The 13,056-nt window shown below is 48.9% G+C and overlaps 1 protein-coding gene across 1 annotated transcript in view; it reads left to right on the top strand.

Annotated features, from left to right (window-relative positions):
* The window catches only part of LOC125426432 (mitogen-activated protein kinase kinase kinase kinase 5-like), a 49,616-nt gene extending 46,249 nt beyond the window's left edge, over positions 1 to 3,367 (top strand). The window contains 1 exon segment of the mRNA XM_048484689.1: positions 3,217 to 3,367. Coding sequence (XP_048340646.1) covers positions 3,217 to 3,367 — 151 coding nt within the window.
* Positions 3,368 to 13,056: the final 9,689 nt, after the last annotated feature.

Below are 13,056 nucleotides of genomic sequence, written 5' to 3' on the forward strand. Positions count from 1 at the left end.
GGGGGGGGGGGGGGGGGGGAGGTTGAGAAAGCCCCCCCTCGCCTCACCTGCTATGCGTTTACACCCAACTATATTCTTTCACCCGTCCCTAACCCGCGTTAAAGGGCCTCAACAGAACAACCCCCCCCCCTTCGAAGCCCTCCCTCTCGATTCAGCGCTGTTTTTCTCCATTGAAGGCCGGCCCGGGGGAGGGGGGGGGGTGAAGAAGAGGGCGAAGCGTCTGCACCGCATCCCCCCCCCCCGCCCGCCCGCCCTGGGGGCTGCATCGCAGGGTCGAGAGGGGCGCCGCCGCCGCCCCGGATGCTGCCAGACGGCCTCCCCCCCCCCGGCCAGGGCCGCGGCCCCCTCCCCAGTCCCCCCCCCGGGCCCCGATCCCGTGCACCGCCTACCCCAGCTGTTCCGCTCCTGGCGGTGCTTGGCCATGGTGGCCTCCTCCGGCGGGCGGAGCAGGAAGAGCCGCCGGCCTCCCCGGGATGCTGCGGCGGCGGCGGCGGCGGGGGCGAGACGGCGAGCGGGGGGGGGGGCGCGCAGGGAGTGCCCGCGGGCGGCAGGCGGCGCAGGAGGAGGAGGAGGAGGAGGAGGAGGCGCCCGCCGGCCGGCCCGCCTTCACACGCACACGTGTGCCGCGCCCAGCCGCTGCGCCCTCCCCGGGTAGGGCGCGAGTGAGCGCCGCTGGGGAGCTGGGCCTTGCGAGGAGGCCTTCCCTCCTCTCGGGTTCCCAACTGCCAGGCGGGGCCGGGAGATCTCCTGGAACCACAGCTGACCTCCAGGCGGCAGAGAGTCCGCTGTTCCGGCAGCTTCCCGGGGGGGGGGGGCTTCCTGGGCCCGCCCCCCCATCGTGGTCCCTTCCCTTTCCAACCACCCACTACCCCCACTCTGCAGGCTTCATCGCCCAAATTTCCAGGAACTTTCCCCAGCCAGGAGTTGGCAGCCTTGACCTGATGATGATGATGATGAAGAAGAAGAAGAAGAAGAAGAAGAAGAAGAAGAAGAAAGGAGGAGGAAGAAGGAGAAGGAGAAGAAGTAGTAGTAGGTAGTGGTAGTAGTAGTGGAGGGGGAGGAGGAGGATGGATTTATATCCCCCCTTTCTCTCCTGCAAGGAGACTCAAAGGGGCTGACAATCTCTTTTCCCTTCCCTACACCCTGTGAGGCAGGTGGGGCTGAGAGAGCTCCAAAGAACTGTGTCTAGCCCAAGGTCACCCAGCTGGCATGGGCTGGGAGTGCACAAGCTAATCTGATTCACCAGGTAAACCTCCACAGCTCAAATGGCAGAGCAGGGAATCAAACCCGGTTCTCCAGGTTAGAGTGCGGCTGTTCTTAACCACTACGCCACGCTGGCCCTCAGGGCTGGGTGTTATTTACGTTGACGCTGGGGAACCAAAGGAAGAAAAGCCTTTGACAATACAAAAGCATCTTTGGTTCCACAACAAGATGTGGGGAACTGAGCAGTACATCTGATTGTGGGTTTCCCCCCCAAAATGGATCAGGCACACATTTGCTGCGCATTTGTCTTTGGAGGTTTCCGGCAGTTGTGGGTTTCCTGGGCTCCGTGGCCGTGGTCTAATGCTCTAGCTCCTAATGTTTCTTTGGCGTCTGTGGTTGGCTTCTTCAGAGGCACATCATAGGTTTCTCTCCATGGCGCAGGTACCAGTCCATTAATAATAGAACTACCGCTACTGTTGCACCCTGGCTATAACTAATTTTTCAAATATGTATACCCTGTTTCCCCGAATGTAAGACATCCCCTAAAAGTAAGGCATAGTAGAGGTTTTGCTGAAGTGCGCAATATAAGGCATCCCCCGAAAGTAAGACATAGCAAAGTTTTTGTTTGGAAGCATGCCCGACGAACAGAACACAGAAAAATAAGACATCCCCTGAAAATAAGACATAGCGCATCTTTGGGAGCAAAAATTAATATAAGACACTGTCTTATATTTGGGGAAACATGGTATCTATATACATGAGTTTATATCATTATTCATATTTTTTATATTTCATTAGTTATAAATACAATCATTTCTTGTCGACTACATCCAACAGGTAAGTTCAACTTATTTTTAACAATTATAACAGATAGATTCAGGGTCATCCGTATTAATTCAGGTAAGTATTTAGTTCATACTCTCCCATCAGTTCAACATCCTAAAGGTAAGTATTCAATCAATGCGAAAACATGTATATACGTAAATACATTCAGTCCATCTTGGTTCATCAACATTTTATATGAATCCACTCAGGTAAGTATTCTGTACGTATTCAATAATAAGTCCAAAATTGTGCACAGGCATAAGTCCAAATTCTTTTAAACACAAGGAGGAAAACGCATTGCGCCTAATCTGTGTTTTTCGATGGCTTCATCAGCCTCACAGGTTGTAGATATAATTTATATTGGCTTCATATGGGTACTTTTCTCTCAATCTGAGCTGACATTTCCCATCCAACCATAGCCATTTGTATCACCCTCATAGAAGAACCTCTCGAGGAAGAGTAGGAAATGGTGTTATTGGGTCATTTTATCTTGCATTGGGCATCGGGGCAGTGAGGTCCCGTCAGTCGCAACCCCAGACTTGCTCAAAGACAGGAATCGGTACTTTAGAAGCAGAATTCTTGTTTTATTGATGGCAAGCATGGGAAAGCACACGACTGTATTGTTTGAACTGACCAGAAGACTACAGGCAAAAGATTATACTCCAGAGATAGTATGGATATTAGAAGAAAAATTACTCTGCCTGGCTCAGAAGAACAGCAATAAGACCATAAGCTTGAATAGAAATGATTAAAAGCGCTCCATCCAATAGCCCAAATATCAATAATGGAAACAATAATACAATACATGAACAACATTAACAGACAGAAAAGGGATCCCAGAATATACACAAAAGATAATGAGGTTGTCTGTATAAATACCGGTAATATCCCCTCAGTGAAATCCTTGCAGTTCAGTTATATTCATCAAATAGATCTTCAGTAATCAAATCAACTGAGATGAATTGAACGCTTGTCCTTCATCAAAACATTGGAATATCCAAATAATATGCTGCTTGGGTGTTGGGGGTTTTCCGAGTTGAGGAAGATGCCAACCACAGATGCAGGCAAAACATCAGGAGAAAATGCCACTGGAACGCGGCCATACAACCCGGAAAACCCACAACACCCTTGTGATTCTGGCCATGAAAACCTTTCGACAATATGCTGCTTGTTGCTCTGGTAATACAGGCTTGAAGTTTCTCTCTACCCCCCTATAGCTGCAAGAGGTAACAGAGCACAACCAAACTTTCCCAGGCCGTATGAGCAGGAAGCCCCCAATAGCCAGAAACATGGCAGGACCAAATTAGACAGTCATGACGCCGTCCAAGTGGTTGTGTAACCCCCATGCTCAGAATGGGTTGACCCAGTAAGGGGTGGAGACTCAAAGCAGCAAGAAGCTGCAGCAGACCTCATGTAGTTGGAGGAGACAAGGCTACCAGACTCGGACCTTGGTTGTATAAGCCCTGAACACCTTGTTAAGGTAACTGCAATATTGTTGGGAACTACAGGGAAGGTAGTTGTTTGTTTTTGCTATGTTGTCAATGTTGGAGTTTATTGTTTCAGGGTTTCTTTTTGTGTTTGGAATGGGTGAGAGTTCTCCTGGAAACCTTCCTCATGTGGAATCCTGTTCACCAAGCCCTTGGAGTCTTCAGGAGCCAACCCACTTGCAAAGAAGAATTGGACTTGGCAGTATCAGTAGACTGTAACTAGAAGGACTTGAAAATGCAACCTGAACAGGACCTTGAAGTGTGATGTTAAATGTTGATGTTATAGGTTAAGAAAATAAACCATTTTGTTTTTAAAATTTGTTGTAGCAAACTCATTCCAAGTTCTGCCCCACAGAACCCACAGAGAGAGGTTACAGTTGCGGGATCACTTTCCCCTCAATGTCAGTCTCCTTATAAGGAAATGCCATGTGCCAGCCTGTCAGGTGTCCTACATGACATTAAACGGTGGGCTGGTTTCTGTCTTGGTAATGGGTTTTTCCTCTACTTTCGTTTCCCCGCTGTTTCTGTGCTTTGTAACCTGTAGTAATGCAGATCGTGCCCAAGTGCCGGTTGGACTGATAGTCCTTCTTGTGGCCTTGAGGACTTTCTTCACATTCTTGTTCTGTATTGCTCTGCTTTGCTTTCTCTGGGGGATGAAGGAAAGGGGGGCACATGGGTGGGCATAAAAAGGGTGGTTGGGAAGTCAGTCTTTAGGAACATAAGAACTAGCCTGCTGGATCAGACCAGAGTCCATCCAGTCCAGCTCTCTGCTACTCGCAGTGGCCCACCAGGTGCCTTTGGGAGCTCACAGGCAGGAGGTGAAAGCAAGGGCCTTCTGCTGCTGCTGCTGCTGCTCATAAGAACATAAGAAGGAGCCAGCTGGATCAGACCAGAGTCCATCTAGTCCAGCTCTCTGCTACTCGCAGTGGCCCACCAGGTGCCTTTGGGAGCTCACGTGCAGGAGGTGAAAGCAATGGCCTTTAAAACTGGGTTCTTCTGTGGCCACGCAGTCATCTGTCAATAAAAGCTTCTGATTGAAACCATTGAGTCCGATATTGGCTACAGATCCAGGGCCTGACACAGCCCTAGAATCTAGCTCAGCATCTTTGCTTTGTTGGGTGACTGCTCCTCAGCAGCCTCTCCGGTATAACCGGAGATGAGGAAGCGGAAGAGACAAGGCCTCGCTGGAGGCCAGGAGCTGCTGGAAGACATGTAGGAAGGCCTTGCTTGCCCTGTGGCTAAAGGGATGTGAGCCACTGTGGATGTTGTGGCTTCTTTGCTTTCATGTGCTTAAGATATTCTTGTGTCGCTAAAGCGCCTTCCCACACTGAGCTTCTCTACCCTGAAAAGAACCCTTTTCTCAGGCAAAAATTGGCCTCTGACAAAACACCTTGTATATTTTTGTAGCGTCTGCATATGGCCTGTTATCTTTTGGGGGGGGGGGGGGGGATTTTTGTTGAAACCTAGGGGATAAGTTGCAAAAGTGTACCTTGTAGCCAGAGTGGATCGATTCTGCAGATTTGTTTTAAACCATGGGCTCAATTGAAAGTGCTGGTGCTAACTTATAAAGAAGAAGAAGAAGAGTTTGGATTTATATCCCCCCTTTCTCTCCTGCAGGAGACTCAAAGGGGCTTACAATCTTCTTGCCCTTCCCCCCTCACAAACATCCTGTGAGGTGGGTGGGGCTGAGAAAGCTCCGAAAAGCTGTGACTAGCCCAAGGTCACCCAGCTGGCGTGTGTGGGAGTGCACAGGCTGATCTGAATTCCCCCAGATAAGCCTCCACAACTCAAGCAGAAGAGCGGGGAATCAAACCCGGTTCCTCCAGATTAAAGTACACCTGCTCTTTAACCACTATGCCACTGCTGCTCCTGGTGTCCATACCCCCCTCTCTTTTTGGAGGGTGGGGTGGTGGGTTAGAGATGGTTTGTGGGGTTTTAGATGGGAGTTTTATTAATTTTAGAAGAAGAAGAAGAGTTTGGATTTATATCCCCCCTTTCTCTCCTGCAGGAGACTCAAAGGGGCTGACAATCTCCTTGCCCTTCCCCCCTCACAACAAACACCCTGTGAGGTAGGTGGGGCTGAGAGAGCTCCGAGAAGCTGTGACTAGCCCAAGGTCACCCAGCTGGCGTGTGTGGGAGTGCCCAGGCTAATCTGAATTCCCCAGATCAGCCTCCACAGCTCAGGCGGCAGAGCGGGGAATCAAACCCAGTTCCTCCAGATTAGATATACGAGCTCTTAACCTCCTACGCCACTGCTGCTCCTTGTTTTACCATTGTTTTATCATTGTTATGAAAATTGGATGGTCTTATTGTGATTTCCCTGATACCGTGGTAAAGGGTGGGGAATAAATGCAAATAAATAACAGTGGTGGCGAACCTTTGGCACTCCAGATGTTATGGACTACAATTGGCCATGCTGGCAGGGGCTGATGGGAATTGTAGTCCATAACATCTGGAGTGCCAAAGGTTCGCCACCAGAAGATTAGAGGAAGGGGGTGGTTCTGGAGCCATGTCTGAGTGGTAGAGCCTCTGCTTGGCATAAAGAAGACCACAGGTTCAATCCCCGGCCCCTCCTGTTATATGACCGGGTCAGAAGTAATTGGAGAGCAGCTGCCAGCCAGATGCTGATTTATACACACAGCGTCTGATTCAGTATAAGGCAGCGTCACGTGTCCATGGGAGTAGCAATCCACAATATTTATATTCTTCCACATTTTTTGTGGTTCATTTACAACATGGATACGGTTGATTTTGTCGCCTTGCTTAACATTTTTATTGCTGCTCAATTAATCTTGCATAATTAATAGCCGGCTCTTCTTGTTGCTGTCAACGTGGATTGTTTTACACTTTTAACTGCTGCCAGTTTTAGTGTTGTCACGGTCGCTAATTTTGTTGAGATTTACCGAATGAGCTTTGTTCGCTGTTTAGGATCACACTGTTGGCCTCAGAGCTCCATCCTGAGAATGTTGTGGTTCTGTAGTGGCATGTTTGTAATTGAAGTGAACAAATAATAAATAAAACATCAACAAACACATACAGGCCATGTGTATTTCGCAGTAAAAATAACTATTGGCATCTCGTGCCAAGAAAAAAACAGAATGATGCCTTCTTGTTCAATCGTGCCAATTTTAATTTCGTTGCCTACCTTATGTAAATTATTCTGTTCCTGCTTGTCGTGGGGAAAGCACTAAATCCCTGGTGCCCGGAAACACATGTATCTTTCCCCTCTTTGGTTTCTGAGATCTCCTTGCCTTGTGTCATGAACTGTGTCATGGTGTGGAGCATGACTAGCTACCGTTTTGCCTTCCTTTTCACAGTCGCTGCCAACAACTCAACAACAAAATGAACTTTCTGAAGAAAGGAAGCAAGAATCTCTCTGCCGGGGTTTATTTATTGTAGATAGGCCCAGTTACAAAGTATTGAGTCTCCTGGGAGAAAGATTGCAGCCTCCGGGGTTGCAGTGGAGAGTTACTTTACCCTTACAAAGTGAAACATCTATATATCTCATTCTGAGGTTGGGACCCCTGCCTGCGGATACTTAAATCTACCCACTTGCCCCAACAGATGCTTCTGGGGACTTGGGGAACCCCCTAGGCCTGCAAAAAAACCCTGAAATAAAAAGAGGGGCTTAAATCCCCCCCCCTTTTAAAGTGCTTCTCAGGTGTCTCCAACCCCCACCAACCCAGCTGGGCATGTCCATCTATGGCAGTGATGGCGAACCTTTTCGAGACCGAGTGCCCAAACTGCAACCCAAAACCCACTTATTTATCGCAAAGTGCCGACACAGCCATTTAACCTGAATACTGAGGTTTTAGTTTAGAAAAAAACGGTTGGCTCCGAGGTGTGTGTTACTCGGGAGTAAGCTTGGTGGTAGTCGGTGGCTTTGCTTTGAAGCAACCGTGCCACTCTTCCAACAGGTGACGCATGACCCTAGGAGGGTTTACTCAGAAGCAAGCCCCATTGCCAGCAACCGAGCTTACTCCCAGGTAAAGGATCACACTTTAGTTCTTCGCATGAAAATCAGAAGGGATTAACAGCATTTGACAGGGTTACCTACACTGCTTCCACAAAACTAGGTCTTAGGTTTAATGCTAATAATTGAGCCCAGCGGCCCAAGCCAGCCTAGATGTGTGTGGGTGGGAGGTGGGGGCAACTCTGTTTGCACGTGCCCACAGAGAGGACTCTGAGTGCCACCTCTGGCACCCATGCCATAGGTTCGCCACCACTATGTGGTGATGCCTGGGTGCTGCTGGCCAGTCCATCTGGCTGCAGCTGGGCTGAAAGATGACCTGGGATGGGAGTGACAAATCTGCCATTTCTCCCAGGAGACTCAGTTCTGGGCAAACGGAACATGAGTCAGCAGTGTGATGCCGGCAGCCAAGAAAGCCAATGCGATTCTGGGCTGTATCAATAGGAGTCTCGTGTCTAGAAGATCAAGGGATGTAATTGTACTTCTGTATTCTGCATGGGTTAGACCTCACCTGGAATATTGTGTGCAGTTCTGGGCACCACAATTCAGGAAGGGGATTGACCAAGCTGGAACGGATCCAAAGGAGGGCAACCAAAATGGTAAGAAGTCTGGAGTCCATGCCCTACGAGGAGAGAGAGAGCTGGGGATGTTTAGTTTGGTGAAGAGAAGGTTAAGAGGTGACATGATAGCCCTGTTTACATATTTGAAGGGATGCCCTTGTGGTGAGGGAGCAAGTTTGTTTTCTGCTGCTCCAGAGACTAGGACCAGGAGTGATGGGTTCAAAGTGAAGGAAAAGAGATTCCACCTAAACATCAGGAAAAACGTCCTGACAGTCAGGGCTGTTCCACAGTGGAATGCACTACCTCAGAGTGTGGTGGACTCTCCTTCTTTGGAGGTTTTTAAAGAGAGGCTGGATGGCCATCTGTCAGGAGTGCTTTGATTGTGTGTTCCTGCATTGCCGGGGGTTGGACTTGATGGCCCTTGGGGATCTCTTCCAACTCTATGGTTCTATGATTCTATGACTCCACTCTCTCCCCCCCACCCTGAATTCTCTGGCTTCTGGTTCTGGCAAGTTGGCAGGAGACCAGGGCATCGGGGTGGGGGGGAGAGCCTGCCCAGAGAGGCTCCAGTTGAGCTTATAGGACAGCAGGACAGCAGGGGAGGACTGAGCTGCAATAAGAAAGAAGATGGGATCCTCCTTCAGGAATTTAATGCCCCCCCTTGTTCCACTCTGAATACTTACTCTATTGAACCCTTCCCTCCCATTAGTCAAAATGTGGTTTGACTTTATCTGTATTTTATCTGTCCAGCTGAATATATCTTTTATTTCATAAATACATCCAGTATTGCCATAACAGAGTCTGAACAAGAGACCTATGGGGGAGTACAGTGTTTACATGTAACCATCACCTCGATGTACATTTGTGTTACCCGTTCTCACGACTGTGGGTGGTTGAAGGCATTTTTAATTCAAGCTGAACCTGGTAACGACATCATCACTACGGCCCATTTGGTTAAGCTTTCAAAATATTCCCATCAAAATCGGGCCAGCCTCTCCCTCTTATTGTGATCTAAGCAGCATGGTGTAGTGGTTAAGACTTTAATCCGGAGGACCAAGTTTGATTTACCACTCTTCCACGTGAGTGGCAGAGTTTTATCTGGTGAACTAGTTTGTTTTCCCCTCTCCTCCATATGAAGCCTGCTGGGTGACCTTGGGCCAGTCACAGTTCTCTCTGAACTCTCTCAGCCCAGTCAGGGGCTGATGGGAATTGTAGTTCATGAACATCTGGAGAGCCGCAGTTAGGTCAGAGTTCTGCCTACTGTGAAATTTCAGTTCTCACCAACTGTGGTTTGCTGTAATCTGGATAACTGCTATTTAGGTGTTTGGCATATTGTATCAGATAACCACTTCCTATGTTTTGCAGGTGCGAGACTTGTGGATTTCTCAATTGTTTCTTGTGGCAGAACCGACTTTATCTGTGGTGGGGACGTATTACCACAATCCCCGCCAAGAACACTGGTAGTGTAGACCAAGCAAACTTTCCTAGTGGAATGTTTTGATGCAGAAAGTTCTCTGCAGCTCACAGCCATTCATAATTTAACAAAAAAACATTATTGGGTAGTATTTTAAGAATCAGTTTAAAATATGTCACAATAACTGACAGCAAGGAGCAAGATGCTATTACCCAAAAGGAAACTGGATGAGATAAACTGAATCTTCAGGTAACATAAAGGAAATCAAGGAAGATGAAAGAAATTAATTGCGTGGAGAACGATGGATCTAAGGCAAACTGCTCAAATAAAACTAATTGAAATAAAGGAGGAGGAGTTTGGATTTATACCTCACCTTTCTCTCCTGCAAGGAGACTCAAGGGGGCTTTAAAAACTCCTTCCCCTTCCTCTCCCCACAACAGACATCTTGCAAGGCAGGTGGGGCAGAGAAAGAGTTCATGTGGAGGAGTAGAGAAACAAAATCCAGCTCACCAGATAAGAATCCGCTGCTTCTATGGAGGAGTGGGGAATCAAATCGTGTTCTCCAGATCAGAGTCCATCGCTCTTAACCCCTACAGCCATAGGTGTCAAACTCGTGGCCCTCCAGATGTTATGGACTACAGTTCCCATCATCCCCTGCCAGGCTGGGGGTAGTGGTAGTGGTGGTAGGTGAGAGAATGACTGTTGAGACAAATTATGAATCCCTGCTGAGTTACTAGAGGTGGAAGCAGTGGTGGGATCCAAACATTTTAGTAACAGGTTCCCCTGGTGGTGGGATTCAAACAGTGGCGTAGTGCCAATGGGGATGGGTGGGGCACAATGGGGGCGGGGCATTCCAGGGGCGGGGCATTCCTGGGTGGGGCTGTGGCAAGGACGCAGCCGCTGCGCCGGTCCTTGGGCGCGAAACGAAGGCACGCAGGCGCAGGCTGCCACGCACGCCGGTGCCCCTCCTGCTAGACTGCTTCCAGTTCTGCGCGCTACTGCTGAGAGGAGGGGCATAACTAAGGCAAAAAATCACGTGGCAAAATCACCCATTAGTAGCCCCCTCTCAGCACACACAAATAATGAGTCACCTACTCTCGGGAACCGGTGAGAACCTGCTGGATCCCACCTCTGGGTGGAAGGTGCCATCAAGTCACAATGGACGTATGTTGACCTCTCGTGAGGTTTTCAAGGCGAGAGATGCGTAGACGTTTAGAGGTGGTTTGCCATGCTTTCCTCTGCAATACCAACCCTGGAGTTCCTTGGCGGTACCTCATCCAAATAGGGACATTAACTATCAGAGGCAGTGAGGTTCAAGCCCTCCTCTGGCCCCATGGATTGCCTGTTGGTGCCAATGCCCAACCTCCTCTGGACCCGTTCCAGCTTGCCAGTGTCCTTCTTGAATTGTGGTGCCCAGAACTGTACGCAATATTCCAAGTGAAGTCTAACCCATAGAGAGGAACAATTACATCCCTCGATCTAGACACTATACTCCTATTGATACAGCCCAGAATCGCATTGGCTTTCTTGGCCGCCACATCACACTGCTGACTCACGTTCAGTTTGTGGTCTACTAAGACTCCCAAGGTCCCCCAGGATTCCCCAGCAGATACATTTGCTCCGCACCCCTCGGGGCTGCCAGGTAACATTATAAAGTTGCTCAAGGTGTCAGGCTCATAGGTCCAGTCTGTCTTGTTTGTCTGCAGCAACTGAACAGGTTCCTCGGAGGCCCAGGGCTGGGGTTTTTTGTTTGTTTTTGTAAAGATAAGAACTGGAGGAGACCTTCAGTGGATAATACTGTCCGTGAAGAAACAACAGATTGAGAAATCGTGCATGGCAGAAGGTTGGGTTTGGTGGCCCTTGGAGTCTCTTCCAACTCTGATTCTATGATTTTATGATCCTATGAGAGGGAGAGCATAGGAGGGGGAAGAGAAAGATCGATCCATTTAGCAATAAGGAAGCCTCAGTGATTGGACTGAAGAATGTATTTCCTGTAGTCAGAGGTGGGATCCAACAGGTTCTCACAGGTTCCCGAGAGTAGGTTACTAATTATTTGTGTGTGCTGAGAGGGGGTTACTAGTTGGTGATTTTGTCGGTGATTTTTGCCTTAGTTACGTCCCTCCTCTCAGCAGTAGCGCGCAGAACTTGAAGCAGTCTAGCAGGAGGTGCACCGGTGTGCGGTAGGCAGTCACGCCAAGGCAAGTATCCGCTTTCCACCCATGCGACCCGGGCGCGAGTGGCTGCATCCTTGCCACAGCCCTGCCCAGGAATGCCCCCCCCGGAATGCCCAGCCACGCCCCCGTCGTGCTCCGCCCAGCCCCATTGGCGCTATGCCACAGTTTGAATCCCACCACCATGGGAACCTGTTACTAAAAATTTTGGATCCCACCACTGCCTGTAGTCTGCAATACAAACTCAGATGTAAGTACAGCTAGTTTCGAGTCCAGTAGCATCTTAGAGACCAGCAAGATTTGAGGGGTGTGAGTTTTTGAGAGTTGAAGCTTCCTTTGTTGGAAGGGAGCAATGACTCGCAAAATTCTATACCTCCAAAATCTTGTTTGCCCCTGAGGAGTCGAGCTGTAGTACTGCCCGCCAGCTCAGCTACCCTCTGACACAATCTGATGTAAGTAATGGATCAAGAGAACTATGGCATGCCTTCACAGAGAGGATACTTATAGTTGCATTACTACTGTGTCCCAGTAGCCCTGCCTTAGAAAAAGAAGTGGTCCCATCTCCAGGTAATCTGTACATAAGAACAAGCCAGCTGGATCAGACCAGAGTCCATCTAGTCCAGCTCTCTGCTACTCGCAGTGGCCCACCAGGTGCCTTTGGGAGCTCACATGCAGGATGGGAAAGCAAGGGCCTTCTGTGGCTATTGCTTCTGAGCACCTGGTCTGCTAAGGCATTTGCAATCTGAGATCAAGGAGGATCAAGATTGGTAGCCATAGATCGACTTCTCCTCCATAAATCTGTCCAAGCCCCTTTTAAAACTATCCAGGTTAGTGGCCACCTCCTGTGGCAGCATATTCCAAACACCAATCCCACGTTGCGTGAAGAAGTGTTTCCTTTTATTAGTCCTAATTCTTCCCCCCAGCATTTTCAATGGATGCCCCCTGGTTCTAGTATTGTGAGTGTAGCTATGGGTGTGTGGGAGAGTTACTAATGTCCTCCTTCCTACCTAGATGCGGGCTGTCTGTCCTGGTTAAATTTCCCTTGGCAGCCATGTTAGGTGCTAACAATGCTTTGATAGGGAGAAGGTGAGCTCAAGGCTCTCATGCTATGCTAGTGAGCTTCTAAAATCTTCGCAAGACTCTCTTTTCCTTCACCTTGAACCCATGACTCCTGGTCCTAGTCTCTGGAGCAGCAAAAAACGATGGAATAAAAATGGAAAGAACAACATTGTATGAACCTACACTAAACAACTGAGAACTGATTCTCTCAGCACATAAACATATCAATAACAGTGCGCACTTGTAAATAGAGAGCTAGTGTGGTGTAGCGTTAAGAGCAGTGGGCTCTATATGGTGAATTGGGTTTGTTTCCCCACTCCTGCACATGAAGCCTGCTGGGTGACCTTGGGCCAGTCACAGTTCTCTG

The sequence above is a fragment of the Sphaerodactylus townsendi genome, linkage group LG02 (assembly GCF_021028975.2).
Source record: "Sphaerodactylus townsendi isolate TG3544 linkage group LG02, MPM_Stown_v2.3, whole genome shotgun sequence".
NCBI lineage: Eukaryota > Metazoa > Chordata > Lepidosauria > Squamata > Sphaerodactylidae > Sphaerodactylus > Sphaerodactylus townsendi.